Below are 17206 nucleotides of genomic sequence, written 5' to 3'. Positions count from 1 at the left end.
TTTCCTTTCTAATGAAGATGAATCCCACCTCCAGAAACTGACAAGCACCAAGCCATTCCCAAGGACTAAGTGTGCTCCAGACACCAGGCTAAGTGCTTTCAATGTCTTCTCACTTAATTTCACCAAAGCCCTGGGCTAGAGGTACATTGTTATTTCCATTTCAAAGACAAGAACCTGAAGCCTCAGAAATTTAGTGATCTGTCTCAAGCAAAACGCCTCTGTTTTCTTTTCCCCTCCCACCCTCTAATCAGAAGGAAAAGACCAGGGACATGGGAGTCCATCTAACCTGGATTCAAATTCAGCTCAATCATTGACTAGCTATGTGGTGCTGGACAAGTTACATAACTTCTCTGTGCCTCGTTATATCCTTATAATGGGGAATTAGGCCGGGAAACAAACAAAGATCTTGCAGTGAACCACAAACACAATGCCTGGTACAGAGTGGTAGGAAGAGCAAGTAGAATAATAGTCAATAATTAATGTTTAGTCAGTGCTTACTGTGAGCCTGGCACTCATCTAAGCATTTTACCTGCTTCACCTTGCGACAATCCTTAATCCTTACAACTATGGAATGAGGCAGATGTTACAAATATCCTTGCTGTACAGACAGCAAAGCCGAAGCTCAGGGGGAGCCCACCCGCCAAGATCCCACTCCAGAACGCCTGCTTTCTTCTCTTCTGTTTAAAAGTCCTCCCTGGGAACGTGTGGAAGCAGCCAGTTTGATAATGAGAGGACACGCCCTCCCTCTAGCTTAATCCTTAATTCCGAGAAAGTAGGACTGTGTCTTAATCAACTTTGTAAGCCTGAGAGTTCAAAACAATCATGTGTCTACAGTAAGAACTACAAAGATGTTGGGTATTTGTTAGGAGTCCAAACCTACACACGTCAAGAAAGAAGTGAAGGAACACTTGCCGTGGGCTCTCCATCAGCCACGGGAGGTCAAGAACATTCATGGATCACTTTTGCCCCCAAGAACCCACCTGACTTTTACTGATGCTGGGGCAGCTGGGGGGTAGTGCTCAGAGAAGTTAACTATACAAAAGGACACAGTGGTGAGCGGATTTCAATTCAGATCTGTCTTAAACCTGGGAGACATGGTTGGATTCACACTTTAAGAAGTGTCTCAGTGACATGTGCAGCTGTAGAACGTTATGTGTGTTTCTGAGCTCTTCTAAAATGCTGGTGTGGGACAGGCAACTTCCAATAACCCAGTCTCTCTGCCCCTTCATTTCCTCTGAAATACAAGTTCCTTTGGTTAAAAAGTATAGTTAATATATATGAATAAGACTCTACTAGGAACAATAAGTGGCAGAGAGGTACAACTTTGTATATACAGTAATGAGATGTATTTTTGTTTATTAAGAGAAAAAAGAGAAGTAGAATATGATTATTTATATAAGTATCTCAGAAATGGTTTGCTGCATGAGAAATTTCCATAGACTTCTCAGTACCCTCTTGGTCCATGATCTGTCTCTATGGATCAGTATCCTGGTGTGCTTTGCCTAATGATGACAGTATTGTTACCAGTCATGACTTCAGCTAATCTTATCCAAGCTGCAACTTTACTTCTTTATTTTGAGTCTAGCATCTTCTAGGTCAGTGGCTTTCAACTGGGGAGGTACATCAGACTTCCCTACAGAGCTTTATTAAAACATAGATGTTTAGGACTTGCTGGTGTATGTTCATGCACAGTTGTGCCCGACTCTTTGCAACCTCATGGACTGTAGCCAGCCAGGCTCCTCTGTACATGGAATTCTCCAAGCAAGAATATTGGAGTGCGTTGCCATTTGCTCCTCCAGGGGATCTTCCCAACCCAGGGATCAGACCCATGTCTCCTGCATTAGCAGGCAGATTCTTTACCACTGAGTCACTTGGACTTACTAAATCTAAGTTGACATTCTTGGTATTCCATTGGTATATTATGAAAATTATGTCTTGAGACTTCTACATATCTCTAAATACATAAAAATATATATACTGAGATATAAAAAATCTTGAGATATTTTTCCTCTATAAAAATTATCCATTCTTAAAAATCGGATATTGTGTTCACCATCTTCTTTGAAATTAACCTTAAGTATGTTTTTAGACACTGTCTAATATTTTCTGGGTTGGCTTTGTGTGTGTTACATACCTCAGGAACAACCAGACTTCACTGTTAGCTGCATTTTTCTTGTCATGACTTCTCATCAGATCATTCACTTTTGAAAATTATCATTAATAAATTAATCCATACCTTTTCAGATCTCTGACCCTTACAGATAGTTTCTGTTCTATTCTGGATGCTCCCTAAAGGCTCTGCAATCATCTACAAGCCGAAGGTTTTATCTTTAACAACCGAGCACTGTCTCACGAAATCAGTGGACCAGGTACACACTCGTGGGTACAGACTCCTGGTGATATCATTCAGATATCTTTAAGAACATACTTGTGGACTGAGTCAGGACTTCCAAAACTTAGGTAAAAATGCTGACAGGTTTATGAGGTTGCTGACCCAAGATTCAGCAGAACAAGAATTAATCACTTAGAACTGAATGGACTGATGAGGGTAATTGTCACTGACATTCGGAATGTCAGTGACATTATAGCGTTCAGTGTTCTGAATATATAAGAAAGCTCTTTTTTCTTTCTTCTTAATATGCCTGTAACTCATAACAATTTAGGAGATTCTGTTTTTGTAAACTGAAATGAAATGTTGTAAATATTTTATTCTCTCTACCTGACTCCCCAGAATTTAGAAACTTTCATTGTCTCCTTGTTTTTTATAAAATACAGTTATTTGCAAAAGTTCAGTAAGAATCTGTCCTCTTTATTTTATCAGGACGTATTTGAGAACGGGTTTACCAGGTGTCTCTGTCTCCACAGTAAAGAATCTACCTGCCTATGCAGGAGGCGTGGGTTTGATCTCTGGGTCAGGAGGATCCTCTGGAGAAGGAAATGGCAATCCACTCCAGTGTTCTTGCCTGGGAAATCCCACTGGACAGAAGAGCCTGGGGGACTACAGTGCATGTGCTTGCAAAGAGTCAGACATGACTGAGTGACAGAACAACAACAATTAGAAAACTTGGTTTTGCAACCAAGGTCTTGCCTGGAATATTGTATTTGACAATGATACTCATCTAATCAGATATTGATGCCACTCTTAAGGAATTAAGATTGACAGCCAATGCAAAACCCTCCCAAGAAAACTGGCTTACTGTCTTCCCTTACAGGCAAATCAGGACTTCACTTCCTGGCAGGCCCAGGAACCTTAGGATATTTTGGGGACCTCAAGAAGAGGGGAATTTGTCTATTAATAAATGTATAGGTACATCAGGTAAAACCTAGTGGAGACAATTTCTTGGCTTGGCTTCCTAATCTCAGAACAGTAAATAATAGAAGGCTTTTAAAAGTCCAGTCTCAGAACCCTTATGAAAACTTCCAGCCAAGTGAACTTAACACAGTAAATTATGTATATAGATAATCAGATCAAACCTAACACGACCAACCTTATTTTGTGACCAAAAATAATCATTCTTTGAGACTATTTTTTATCTTAGCAGAGAAAAGTGTAGGAGAGGGAAAAAAAAATGTGTGTGTGCTTCTCTGGAAAACTGTGCATTGCCAGGAGGACAGCCCTCCCCTCCAAGTTATCTGATTCATGCCTGTCCCTGACCTTGAATTTCATCAAACAGTAAGTAACAAATGAAGAAGAAGTGAAGAGAAGTCGCTCAGTCGTGTCCGACTCTTTGCGACCCCATGGACTGTAGCCCACCAGGCTCCTCGGTCCATGGGATTTTCCAGGCATGAATACTGGAGTGGGTTGCCATTTCCTTCTCCAGGGGATCTTCCCAACCCAGGGATTGACCCCGGGTCTCCCACATTGTAGGCAGACGCTTTACCGTCCAAGCTACCAGGGAAGCCCAAGTAACAAATAAGTCATATAAAATATGTCCATGAACTGATAGAGTTTCAATAACCTTCTCTCTCAACCAGTTTTGCCTCAATATTCCTGACTTAAATGGGCATCTTCTTTGTATTCTTTTTAAAATTGTGGTAAAACATCTGTAACATAAAATTTAACTATTTTTAAGTGTCCAGTTCAGTGGCATTTTGTACCTTCACATTCTTGTGAAACCCTCACCATTCATCTCCAGAACCTTCTCATCTTCCTAAACTGAAACTCTGTACCCATTAAACAGTAACTCCCCATTCTCCCCTCCCTGGATTTTCTTTTGTGCCAATTATACCATTTTCTGGCACTCTCATCACCAGTGAAATAAAATCTTTTAAACACATGTTCATTTTCATATCCTTACAAGAGTCATCTGACCTTTTTCTGAAAAATACCAAATAAACAAATGAGTGAGGAAGGCTGGCAGTGATGAGGAAGGTCCCCAAGGAGGACTGTCACTAATTGGAAAGTGCCTTGGGTGACCATCCTGATTTGCCCAGGACTGAGGGGGTTTGGGGTGAAGGATTTTGTTTTAAAACAAGGCTGGGTCCTACTAAGAGCTTGCACCCCATCTAAAGGGTGATGATAATACTCCTAATGATAAAATTTGAGAATTTAGGCCTGATATTGCTAGATCAGAGGAAGGAGGAGTCTGGCTATTAACGTTAAGTTTTATCATTTGCAAGTGATGGCAACTAACACAAAGTGAAACAGAACGAAAGAAAGACACGGTGCAGACCAAGCAAAGTGTTCCGTTGTGTGGCCTCTGATGAAGAGTGGGTTGAAAACTCTCCAGCCCACCAAGCCTCCTTGTGCAGGAGGAAGTCGCTGGCTGGCTGCCGGGGTGACCAGCCAGTTGAGGAGCAGCTGGCCCTGATCTGAGAGGTGTGCCCTCCCCGGGGGTGTCCCTCAGGGCCTGGAGCCGCTCAAGGCAAGCTCCCAGGACCACTAGGTTCTGGTCTTGGAGCTATCCGAGGGCTAAAAGAGACCAAATGGGACACTCGGCAACTCCAACGGCCACTTTCTCGTAGCAGCAGCTGCCACGCCCTGACCTCGGTTCCCTAGTCTACAAACCGGGGGTCCCCCGGGTGATAAAGGAGGCGCTCTGAATCGGGTCTCTCCCAGCGGGTAGTGTGTGTGCGCGGAGGTGAGGATGCGAAAGGACAAGGCTGAGACGCTCCTGGACAGCGTCCCAGGGAGGGGTTCGGGAGAGGCGGAGTGAGCACGTGCCACCTCACCTCCCCGCCGACCGCCGGCCAGATGCTACCAGAACCCCCCACCCTCACCCCAACAAGCGCCCTGGGACTCCCGGAGTCGGGTATCAGTAGCGAGGCCGCGGGGCCCGGCGCTCCCCGTGCCCCCACGCCCCAGCCCCGCTCACTTGCTGTCCCTGGAGAAGGCGCGGAGGAACCAGATGCCGGGCGCCAGAGAGGACCGCATCTTGCCCGGCGGTACCCGAAGCAAAGGCGGAGCGGAGCAGGACGCGGAGCTGGGCACGCGTCCCGATCTGACAATCCCCGGGGTTTAAATGCCCCGCCGGCCGGCCCGCCCCGACCCCGCAACCCGTGGCCTTTAGCCCCCGCCCCCTTGCACCTGACCGCCCTCGGGGCCGCCGGGCGCTGTGCTGAGCGCACGCGGCCTGCCCATCTTCTGGTCCGTCCGCTCGCACGCGAATTTCCCGTGCTTCGCCTCGGGCCGTGGACCCGCGGCCCTCCGCGCCTCTGTGGGCTCCTCCTTCAGCCAGAACTTGCCGGCTCACTTCCCTGAGGGAACCGAAAGCTGCGATCACACATGCAGCCGGCTCTGAGCGACCTTCTGTCTGCCCGCAGAGGCTCCTGCCGCGCCTTCCTACCCTGGTTACTAGTGACCCAGACACTGCCGGGGAAACTGAGGCCGGCTGGAGGGCCAGGACTGACACCCCGCGGCCCCCGGACAGGACCGCGATCTGAGTGCGAGCGCCCCCTGGCCCCAAACATACTTCCCAGGTCCCAGCAGGGACTTGCTGTCCCATTCAGATTCCAGCCTGTGCGCTGAGCCAGACAGGACCCTCCGATCCTCCCCGCCACCACTCTACTCCCCACGGGGACAGGGTCGCGGCCATGCAACAGTGGAGGGCCCCTCGGAGGCACAGAATTCTGCACACATCTAGCCTGAAGAGTTCCAGGGCATGTTTCCACCTATAAAAAAGGAGTTATTGTGAGATCGTTGGCTGTGAAACCAAGGGTGAACTATCGCCGAGTGGAAAGGGAAGCGTGGCCTGGAGAATAAAATTGTTATTAGGCGTAAACTAGGAACGTCCCTGTGCAAATAGATTTCAGCTCTAACCCCACCCTGCCCCTGACTCCTAGGAGTGCCCAGGCCCAAAGTTCAAGGTCAGAGACTTGCCGGTAAGGGCTATACCAAACAGGATCAGACCCAGGAGAGTGGGCTTGGCCCCTACCAGTCCCGGAATCAGGCAAAAAGAGGTAAACAGAGTTGTAAAACCCTCCCTTAACACCAGGAAGTTTGGGGGCCAGTATCTAGCCGCAGAGATGGAGATGCCAACAAGCAGAGCACAGGAGGTGGGGGACTAGAAATGAAAGGAGAGAGGGAACAGGAAGGAGGAGCTGGCTTGGGTGTGTAAGGTATGGAGCTGAGACACCTGAGGAAGAGCTCAGCTACCAGTAGCTAACTCAGCCCTTAAATTACACCATACACAGTGCCCAGATGTACATTTATTCCATTCATTCTTACAAGTCAGTGAGGCGGGCATGATCCATCTGGGAAGGCTAACCACATATGCTGGTTTGCCTGGGACAACCCCAGGAGACACCTGCTTCCCCAGAATGCATAATGGACAGCTCTGAGGTCAGTAACACCCAAAAGACATTGGGCCTGATAGAAGGCAGATTAAGGGTGGAAAAGACACTGGAATAATGAGCTGATATCACCAGGAAGACAGCTGCTTGTGTCCCAGGGACTAGAAGGAAGGATAAAGTTGGATATAAAGGAGCCAAGGAAGCAGCTGAGCTCACTTGAGGCTACACAGGAGGAGTACATGGATGTGAGCAGGGGAAGGAAAGAACTGAACACCAGGCCTCCAGGGGGCTTCCCAGGTGGCACTAGTGGTAAAGAAACTGCCTCCCAATGCAGGAGACATTGGAGACCTGGGTTTAATCCCTGGGTCGGGAAAATCCCCTGGAGGAGGGCTTGGCAACCCATTCCAGTATTCATGCCTGGAGAATCCCATGGACAGAGGAGCTTGGCGGGCTACAGTCCATGGTGTTGCAAAGAGCTGGACATGACTGAAGCGACTTAGCACACACACAGGCCTCCAGGGGTGTTATCCAGACCTCAGCTGTGTGGAATCGCTAGCTTTCCATTGGAGAAAGAGAGAAACCAAGGAATAAGACTCATTACCACTCATTTTACATGCCCCTCCAGAGAAGATGTGTTTTTGTCCCTCGGGAGATCATGCTCGTCTGTGGCTGGAACCCTCAGAGAGGCACAGAGACCATCCCCTATAGGTGGTATGGCTCCCGAGCTGTTGGGGGCAGACCCAGTCCTGAGACAGTCTTTGCCTTGTCCTAGTTCCTTCTTGGGAATTCAACCTTAGGTCCCTGTTCAAGGGGCCAGGATGGTAGTGGGGACACACTGAAAAGTGTTCCTCCCTTGCTCCCGTGGGGGAGCTGACAGTCGTCTTCTTGCTTTCTTGCTTAGGGGGGCGATGAAAGAGGATATTCCTTTCACTCACGTACACAAGTGTCCTACCCTTGGTTCACCTTCCTGTTATCTGGCCCCCCTCATACGCTACCTGCTCAAACCCGGCCGGGTGTGCGTAGTAGTATCTAAAGGAATATTTTTTAATTTTTAAATTTCTGGCATATGAGGTCTTAGACCCTTGACCAGGGATCAAACCCATGCCCCTTACACTGGGAGCACAAGTTTTAACCACTGGAACATCAGGAGGTCCCACCGATAGACCTATAACTGGTCAAAAACGCTCACCATGACACTCTATTTAAAATGGATAACCAACAAGGACCTACTATATAGCACAGGGCACTCTGCTTAAGGTTATGGGGCAGGCTGGATGGGAAGGAGTCTGGGGGAGAATGGATACAGCTATATGTTATGGCTGAGTCCCTTTGATGTTCACCTAAAACTATCACGACATTGTTAATCAGCTACACCCCAATACAAAATAAGAATTTTTTTTAAAATGTTCACTTATAGTTTAGTATCGAGTGAGTGAAAGACGCTCAGTTGCGTCTTTGCAAGCCCATGGACTGTAGCCCACCGGGCTCCTCTGTCCGTGGGATTCTCCAAGCAAGAATACTGGAGTGGGTAGCCATTTCCCTGGTGCTGGCAGTTCATGGCCTTTTTGTCCATCAATCACCAGTTCCTATTGCTAGCAAGTTTCTTTGGCCATCCACAGAGCTTTTTGGGTGGTCAGTTATTTGTTTGGATCCTTCAGATAGGGCAACAAGTGTCCTTTCTGGTACTTCAGAGGGACCCAGGGACCTGAATTCTTGAGAAAGTCTGTGAGAACAGACCATGAGGGAAAGCATCAGGCGGCAGAACCTTCGTGTTTCCCTGCACACACACAAGCATCATTATTCAAACACATTTTTCCCCTCCCACTTCTGTCTCACTAAACAGAGACTAGCACAATTTTTGTGATAGAATCAAAGCCCAGGGTCTTGATTAATGGGGTAGGAGTTGAGATATTAGGAGAAATAGAGATTATTAAACATCTTAAAAATTCGTTTTCTTTTTCGTTTGGCCACGCCCATGTAGGATCTTGGTTTCCCCACCAGGGATCAAATCTACACCCCCTGAGGTGGAAACACACGTTCTTAACCATGGGCCACAGGGGAAGTCCCTAAAGATTCTATTTCACTTAGGCCTTTTTACTGAGAGGCCAAGTGTAGTGAAAAGAGCACGGGCTTTGCAGCAGAGCCACCTCTGTCTCAGCTGCTTCTCTGAACCTCAGTTCTCTCCTCTGTAAAATGTGGATAATAACATCTGTCTTGCAGGGGAGCTGTAAGAATTTAAAATTATGCATATAAAAAGTGTATGGCCATATTAAATAAGTTTGGTGGAACAATTATTATATTTGCATAAGCTTATATTTAGCGTTAGGAACAGATACTGACTACAACTTTTAGAAACCAATGGCCATTACACATGTGGAAAAAATACAGGCACCAGAGGATCAGAGTCCTTAAAAAGTGTCGGTGGACAATGAGGTACCATCTCACGCTGGTCAGAATGGCTGCTATCAAAAAGTCTACAAACAATAAATGCTGGAGAGGGTGTGGAGAAAAAGGAACCCTCTTACACTGTTGGTGAGAATGCAAACTAGTACAGCCACTATGGAGAACAGTGTGGAGATTCCTTAAAAAACTGGAAATAGAACTGCCACACGACCCAGCAATCCCACTGCTGGGCATACACACCGAGGAAACCAGAATTGAAAGAGACATGTGTACCCCAATGTTCATTGCAGCACTGTTTACAATAGTCAGGACATGGAAGCAACCTAGATGTCCATCAGCAGACGAATGGATAAGAAAGCTGTGGTATATATACACAATGGAATATTACTCAGCTATTAAAAAGAATGCATTTTAATCAGTTCTATGAGGTGGATGAAACTGGAGCCTATTATACAGAGTGAAGTAAGTCAGAAAGAAAAACACCAATACAATATATTAATGCATATATATGGAATTTAGAAAGATGGTAACGATAACCCTATATGCGAGACAGCAAAAGAGACACAGATGTAAAGAACAGACTATTGGATTCTGGGGAAGAAGGCGAGGGTGGGATGATTTGAGACAATAGCACTGAAACATGCATATTATAATATGTGAGATAGATCGCCAGTCCAGGTTTGATGCATGAGGCAGGGTGCTCAGGGCTGGTGCACTGGGATGACCCTGAGGGATGGGATGGGGAGGGAGGTGGGAGGAAGGGTCAGGATGGGGAACGCATGTGCACCCATGGCTGATTCATGTGAATGTATGGCAAAAACCACCACAATATTGTAAAGTAATTAGCCTCCAATTAAAAAAAAAAAGTTTTGGTGGATATAACAGAATAGATTCACCTGAAAAGTCTTTAATATCCTGTGAGTGTGTGTATAGGTATGAATGTATAGGCATGTGTGTATGTCTGTGAGTGTATACAACTTCACTCACTGAGTTACTGTAAGCATTGTGATAACACACGTAGAATAATTGGGGGGTAACAAGAATGGATTTATGGGTTGAGTCAAGTGTCATGAAAATGAAAGGTGCCCAAATCTTTTAAACTTCTTCCAGCCAATACAAAAAAAAAAAATAGATGAACAAGGTGGCCGTGTATCCAAAAAGGTTTTGTTTCTCAATAAAAGACAATGTTTGGGGAACTTTCTTGCACTGTTGGTGGGAATGCAAATTGATATAGCCTCTATGGATAATACTATGGAGTACGAAAAAAAAAAAAAAACACACTAGGAATAAAACTACCATATGACCTAACAATCCCACTACTGGGCATATGTTCTGAGGAAACCATAACTGAAAAAGACACATGTACCCCAATGTTCTTTGTAGCACTATATTGCTAAGACATGGATGTCCATTGACAGATGAATGGATAAAGAAGTTGTGTACATATACACAATGAAATATTACTCAGCCATAAAGAGGAACACATTTGAGTCAGTTCTAATGGGGTAGATGGACCTAGAACCTATTATACAGGGTGAAGTAAGTCAGAAAGAGAAAAACATCATATATTAATGCATATATGAGCTTCCCAGGTGGTGCTAGTGGTGAGGAACCCGCCTGCCAATTGCAAGAGATACAGTTTTGATCCCTGGGTCAGGAAGATCCCCTAGAGAAGGGCATGGCAACCCAGTCCAACATTCTTGCCTGGAGAATCCCAGGGACAGAGGAGCCTAGTGGGCCAGAGTCTATAGGGTCACAAAGAGTCGGACACGACTGAAGCAACTCAGCACACATGGAATCTAGAAAGACGGCACTGATGGGACGATCTGCAGGGCAGCAAGGGAGACACAGACACAGAGCACAGGCTTGCAGACACGGTGGGGAAGTGGGACAAGCTGAGAGAGCAGCACTGAAACACACACATTCCCATGTATAAAATTAGACAGCCAGTGGAAAGCTGCTGTACGACACAGGGAGCTCAGATCTGGTGCTCTATGACAACCTAGAGGGGTGGGAGGGAGGTTCAAGAGGGAGGGGACATATGCATACCTATGGCTGATTCATGTTGATATATGGCAGAAACCAACGCAATATTGTAAAGCAATTATTCTCCAATTAAAAAAAATTTACATTAAAAAATTAAAAGAAATAAATCCAAAACATAAACAAATAAAAGACAATAGTTTGGAAGCTCTTGGCAAAGAAAGCCCCAGCATTGGTAAGACTGGTGAAAGGGAGGGGCTTAAGTCTACTCAAGACTCAATGGCCTTAAGAATGGGCTTTTGAGACCACTAAGAGTGAAACACGGAGAAGGCAGTGGCAGCCCACTCCAGTCCTCTTCTCTGGAGAATCCCAGGGACGGGGGAGCCTGGTGGGCTGCCGTCTTTGGGGTCACAGAGTCGGACATGACTGAAGCGACTTAGCAGCAGCAGCAGCAGCAGCAAGAGTGAAACAAGGCGGAAGCCCTGCTCTCACGCCATCAACCGGTGGCCGCAGATATATATAAGGAGACAGACTGCAGGAGGGCGGGGGCAGACTGGGGAAGTGGTTAAATTATTATGGTCTCTCAGGACTTCCCTGGTGGTCCAGTAGATGAGAATCTGCCTGCCAACTAAGGGAACATGGGTTCGATCCCTAGTCCAGGAAGAGTCCACGTGCCGTGAGGCAACTAAACCTGTGTACCACGATTACTGAGCCCATGCTCTGGAGCCTGTGCTCCGCAACAAGAGACTCCAACACAGTGAGAAGGCCGTGCACCGTGACAAAAAGCAGCTTCCGTGTGATGCAGCTAGAGAAAGCCTGTGTGCAGCAATGAAGACCCGGCACAGCAAAAAACAACTAACTAAATAAATAATTTAAAAAGTATTATGGCCTCCCAAAGTCACTTTGTTCAAGGGAGAAAATAAAAAAGGAATATATAAAAGGCAGCCTCCCGGAGTCTGCTCACACAAGCTGAGGACAACTTTCCGTTGCTCTAGTATCTAAAAGTAACAATTCATTCCTTTATTCATTTAATCAACACTTTTTGAATGGCAGCTATGCGCCAGGCATGGGGCTCTGTGCTGAGGATATACTGATGAGCAAGAGAGGCATGGCCCTAATCTCAAAGTCACAGTTGAATGGGACAGAGATGTGTAGAGATGTAATTCCACCTCAGAGTCCTAGGAGAAGTTGTTGTTGTTTAGTTGCTAAGTTAAGTCCAACTTGTTTGCGACCCATGGACTGTAACCTGCCAGGCTCCTCTGTCCATGGAAATCTCCAGGCAAGAATACTAGAGTGGGTTGCCATTTCCTCCTCCAGGAAATCTGCTCCACCCAGGGATCAAAGCCAGGTTTCCTGTGATGGCAGGCAGATTCTTTGCCATTGAGCCACGAGGGAAGCTCTAGGAGAAGAGCTACCACGTATACAGGTATGTTCATACTCCTAAGAATGAACATACTCCTAAGGTGGCACTGACAAGGGATCAAATAACTGGAAGAGCTCAGGGCATTCACGGTACCTCATATGAGAAGCAGATGTGAACTATAGCTGGGTGTGGGCCAAGTGGAGAAGAACAAAAAACTGGGACCTGCAGAGTGCCTGGACACCAGTGTGTGCAAAATGACAAAGCAGGAAAAAACGTGGTCTGTTCAAAAAATGGTGCATAAACAATTCTGTTAGCTGGAGAGCACGCTTGCAGAGTGAGGTGTTCCAGAGGTTACAACCACAGTCCATTGTGGTGAAATAACCTTAAATGTCAGTGTTAAGGGGCTGGGATCTTGTTCTTTGGACAGCTGGATGTAAAGAAAAGGTTTTCAAAAAGGATTGAGAGGTGATCAGATTTATGTTCTTAGAGGAGAAATGGCTATTTTTAAGGCCTGGTGGGCATCTGGTTTTTGGATCAGATGGAATAGACCCACTGCTCCCCATTCTACTTGGTGGTGGTGGTGATTTAGTCACCAAGTCGTGTCTGACTTTTGCGACCCCATGGACTATAGCCTGCCAGGCTCTTCTGTCCATGGGATTCTCTAGGCAAGAGTACTGGAGTGGGTTGCCATTTCCTTCTCCAGAGGATCTTCCCAACCCAGGAATCGAACCCAAGTCTCCTGCATTGCAGGCAGATTCTTTACCGACTGAACTACCAGGAGGAAGCCACGCTCATTGCTAAGCGCTAAAACCCCTGGGCATTAAACACACAGCACCATAAGAAAACTCTGAACAAGTAGAGAGAAGAAGCAAGATTAGCTAGGAACCTCGAGATCTGGGATAAGACAGAGCAGTGATTTGTCCAGGTTTCCTTTTATTCTGGACTGGGTACTGGAGAAGCCTGCAGTCCAGAAGTACAACAGCACAGGCAGAAAAAGAGAAGGAAAGGAAAAAGAAAAAAAACACCAAGAAAAGCTGGCTATTTAAGTAAAGGCTCAAGAAAAGGGTAGCCTATGCAAACCAAGTGGAAGTGGTAGTTGCTCAGTCGTGTCTGATTCTTTGGCACCCTGTGGACTTTTAGCCCACCAGGCTCCTCTGTCCATGAAATTCTCTGGGCAAGAATCCTGGAGTGGGTTGCCATTCCCTTCTCCAAGGGAACTTCCCCACCCAGAGACTGAACCCAGGTCTCCTGTATTAAATGTGGATTCTTTACTGTCTGAACCACCAGGAAAGCCCCCACATACGGTATGGTTCCATTTAAATAACATTCTTGAAATGACAAAATTATAGAGGTAGTAAGGAGATGAATAGTGACCAGGGCTTAGGGATCGTGTAGGGGGGTAGGAAGGTAACTCTCTAGGAGTAACATGAGGGGGAGGTCTCTGTGGTGATGGAAGAGTTTCGTGTCTTGACGATAGTGGTGTTTACATGAATCAGCGCATGTGGAAACAGCAACATAGAACCATATATACTGGGTTGGCCCAAAAGTTTGTTTGGGTTTATCTGTACCATCTTACAATACATACTGTACTAATGCCAGGTTTCTGCTTTTGATATTGAGCTATAGTTATATTAAAAGGAACCATTGGGGGAAACAAGGAAAATTTCCTCCCTGAACTATTTTTGCAATTTCCTATGTGTGTGTGTGTGTGTGTGTGTGTGTGTGTGTGTGTATATATATATATATATATACACATGAAAGTGAAAGTTGCTCAGTCATGTCCGACTCTTTGCGACCCCTTGGACTATAAAGTCCTTGGAATTCTCCAGGCCAGAATACTGGAGTGGGTAGCCTTTCCGTTCTCCAGGGGATCTTCCCAACCCAGGAATCGAACCCAGGTCTCCAGCACTGCAGGTGGATTCTTTCCCAACCCCACAAGGGAAATCCATATATAATTACTTTATAGAAAGTTTTGTAAAATATGAAAAAAAAAAGCAACTCTGTCAACTTTTAAATTCTTTCTAGTAGTTCTCAGTTTGCTAATTCTAGAAATGGGATGGTATGACTACCTTTTTAAAAAACTATATATATATTTATATACTTATTTGGCTATGTTAGGTCTTAGCTGTAAGCACACAGGATCTTTAGCTGTAGCATGGGGGATCTCAGTTCCCTGGCCAGGGGTTGAACCTGGGCCCCTGCACTGGGAGCGTGGAGTCTTAGCCACTGGACCACCAGGGAAGTCGCATGAATTTACCTTTTAATATAAATCTTTTCTTTTGAGAATATGCTGTGGAGTGTCAAGGTCAGCTGTCCATGCTAATTCAAGTTAACATTTAACTTTCCTTATTCATGATTTCAGCATTATTCCCTTGATTCCAAATGGTTCCAGCTCTGTTTTTACCTAACACTTTTGTTTGTACCACTTCACAGCTAGGAGATTATACTCCTCCCCATTCCAAAGACAAGAAAATTTAAGCTTATAGAAGAAAAAAGGCATGTACTGAATCACATGATGATGGTGGTGGAAAGAGAAGATATAAACTGTTCCCCAGGCCACTCCGAATATATGGAGATCAGATTCCTTTGTTCTCAGCCCCTGGGGTGACTGTGGGATGCCTTCCTGCCTTCCACCGCTACTCTCTTAAATCTATACTTGGGAATACAGTTTTACTGCATCATTGTGAAAGAAGAGGAATGAAACAGGGAGAACAGGTTGGACAAAGGAAAATTGGAAGTTGGATTTAGAAATCAGAAGCATGTGACTTCAAAGAACTATGATGCTTTTTGCAGACAAGAATTGGAAGGTCTTTTAGGGAAAAGTTTACTAGTAAGATTAAAGGAAGCCTGGATAAACAAACTAGTCTCATACAATAAAAACTAGAGATGTTCTTGCTACCTTTAGGTGCCCATGGCAGCAAAGGCAGGCCCCACATTTGGACAAACTCTCTTTGTATCGCCTTTGGCCCAGAAATACCTTCATCCTACAGTTTCTCCAAAAAACTCTTTCCTACGGGAGTCAGATCCCTATTTCCTTGCACACTGTTGGCATTCCTTGTAAAATATGTAAAGGACAGGCAGGAATTGTGTTTGAGATTGAAATTCCTGGGACAGTCCTAACCCTCGTGCTTCTGAGAAGCTCTTAGGTTACTTTCATCTTTTGGCTGCACCTTGCGGCATGTGGAATCTTCTTGCCCCAACCAGGGTTTGAACCCACAGCCTGTGTATTGGAATCTTGAAGTCTTAAGCACTGGACCTCCAGGGAAATCCCAGAGAAACTCTTATTTTAAACCCCAAAATTTGGTTTGATTCTTCCCCTTTTCAGAATCAAATATCATCTAAATGCTCTCACCATATGCTAAAATGTGCTCTAGCAACTTCTATTGATTGAGCCCTGTTTCTAACCTTTTCCCCCACTTTCCTACTAATGACTTTGTGTAGGTCTTTGTAGTTTAGAATGACAGAGCTTCAGCTGGTTGTGGGGGGCGGATATGCCCACACATCTCTGGGAAAAAGAAAAAAAGTGAAACAGACAATTCATCAGTTTCTTTCAGTCTTTGTGTTACCTTGGAAAGTCCTGCAAGTCTTAGGCTTCTCTGGTGGCTCAGCTAATAAAGTTACATGGGAAGCCCAGAAGACACACAGACACAGAAGCCTCAACATTTAAAAATACAATCAGGTTGAAAACAGATGAACTATGAATGAATATTCAGTCTGGTTAATTAACAAATATTCTAAAAGTCAAATATGAAATTCCTTATAAAAACTTCCAACAAAGCAGTCTTAAGGATACCTGGATCGTGAACTAACACTCTTACTGTACCTATATAAATAATTAGACACAATCCAATAAGACCAGCTTTAGGTTATGATCAAGAATAGTCTTGCTTTAGGGCTATTTTTGATCAAAGCATAGGAGGCTGTAGAAAAAAATGTTATGCTTCAGTGGAAAATTATATATGGTTTAAAGGACTCCCTTCCAGGTTATCTGATTTTAGCCTATAGTTAATTTACAGTTCTGCAAATTTTAAATAACTATTTAGAAAGAAATCAGGTTTGTCTCCATTTGAAATTTCACAACATTCTTTTATTCATATAAATATGAGGTGTTTTTTGTTTTCATTTACTTTTTCTTGGAACTACATCTGCTTATTTCCCTTGGACTTTCAGTCTTTAACACATGCTCATTTTAGTATCAACATGCTCATTTTATTATCTGTATAAGAGGCATAAGTTTACTTTTTCCTGAAAATTGTCTTTTAATGTATATAAACAATTACCGTATAAGGCACAACAATATGTGCTACATAAAATTACAAGTTCTGTGCTATGACTGGGCATCCCAGGTGGCGCTAGTGGTCAAGAACACGCCTCCTATGCAGGGGACATAAGTGACGTGGGTTCAGTCCCTGGGTTGGGAAGATCCCCTGGAGGAGGGCATGGCAACCCACTCCAATATTCTTGCCTTGAGAAACCCATGGAAAGAGGAGACTGGAAGGCTACAGTCCATAGGGCCGCAAAGAATAGGATATGACTGAAGTGACTTAGCAGGCACACATCCATAATTGGACAGGAGGAATACTTGCTTCGAATTATAGAGGAAAACCATAGAATGGGAAAGACTAGAGATCTCTTCAAGAAACTTAGAAATACCAAGGGAACATTTCATACAAAGATGGGTACAATAAAGGACAGAAATAAAGGACCTAACAGAAACAGAAGAGA

At 45.0% G+C, this 17206-nt stretch overlaps 1 protein-coding gene across 4 annotated transcripts in view; it reads right to left on the bottom strand.

Moving 5' to 3' along the window:
* The window catches only part of SLC37A2 (solute carrier family 37 member 2), a 54075-nt gene that overhangs the window by 21356 nt on the left and 15513 nt on the right, over positions 1-17206 (bottom strand). The window contains exon 1 of one of the 4 annotated variants that reach the window (XM_070782547.1): positions 5528-5783. The exons of 1 other annotated variant lie outside the window; for it this stretch is intronic. Coding sequence is in view for 2 of the 3 variants with exons in the window: in XM_019955277.2 (XP_019810836.1) it covers positions 5316-5374 (59 nt within the window). In the remaining variant the exon portion in view is untranslated. Of the gene's footprint in view, positions 1-5315; positions 5484-5527; positions 5784-17206 lie in introns of those variants that run through there. 2 more of the 4 variants (XM_019955277.2, XM_019955279.2) reach the window with 2 other exon arrangements.

This window comes from Bos indicus, chromosome 29 (genome assembly GCF_029378745.1).
Source record: "Bos indicus isolate NIAB-ARS_2022 breed Sahiwal x Tharparkar chromosome 29, NIAB-ARS_B.indTharparkar_mat_pri_1.0, whole genome shotgun sequence".
Lineage (NCBI taxonomy): Eukaryota > Metazoa > Chordata > Mammalia > Artiodactyla > Bovidae > Bos > Bos indicus.
This window is presented reverse-complemented; position numbering and strand designations above follow the sequence as displayed.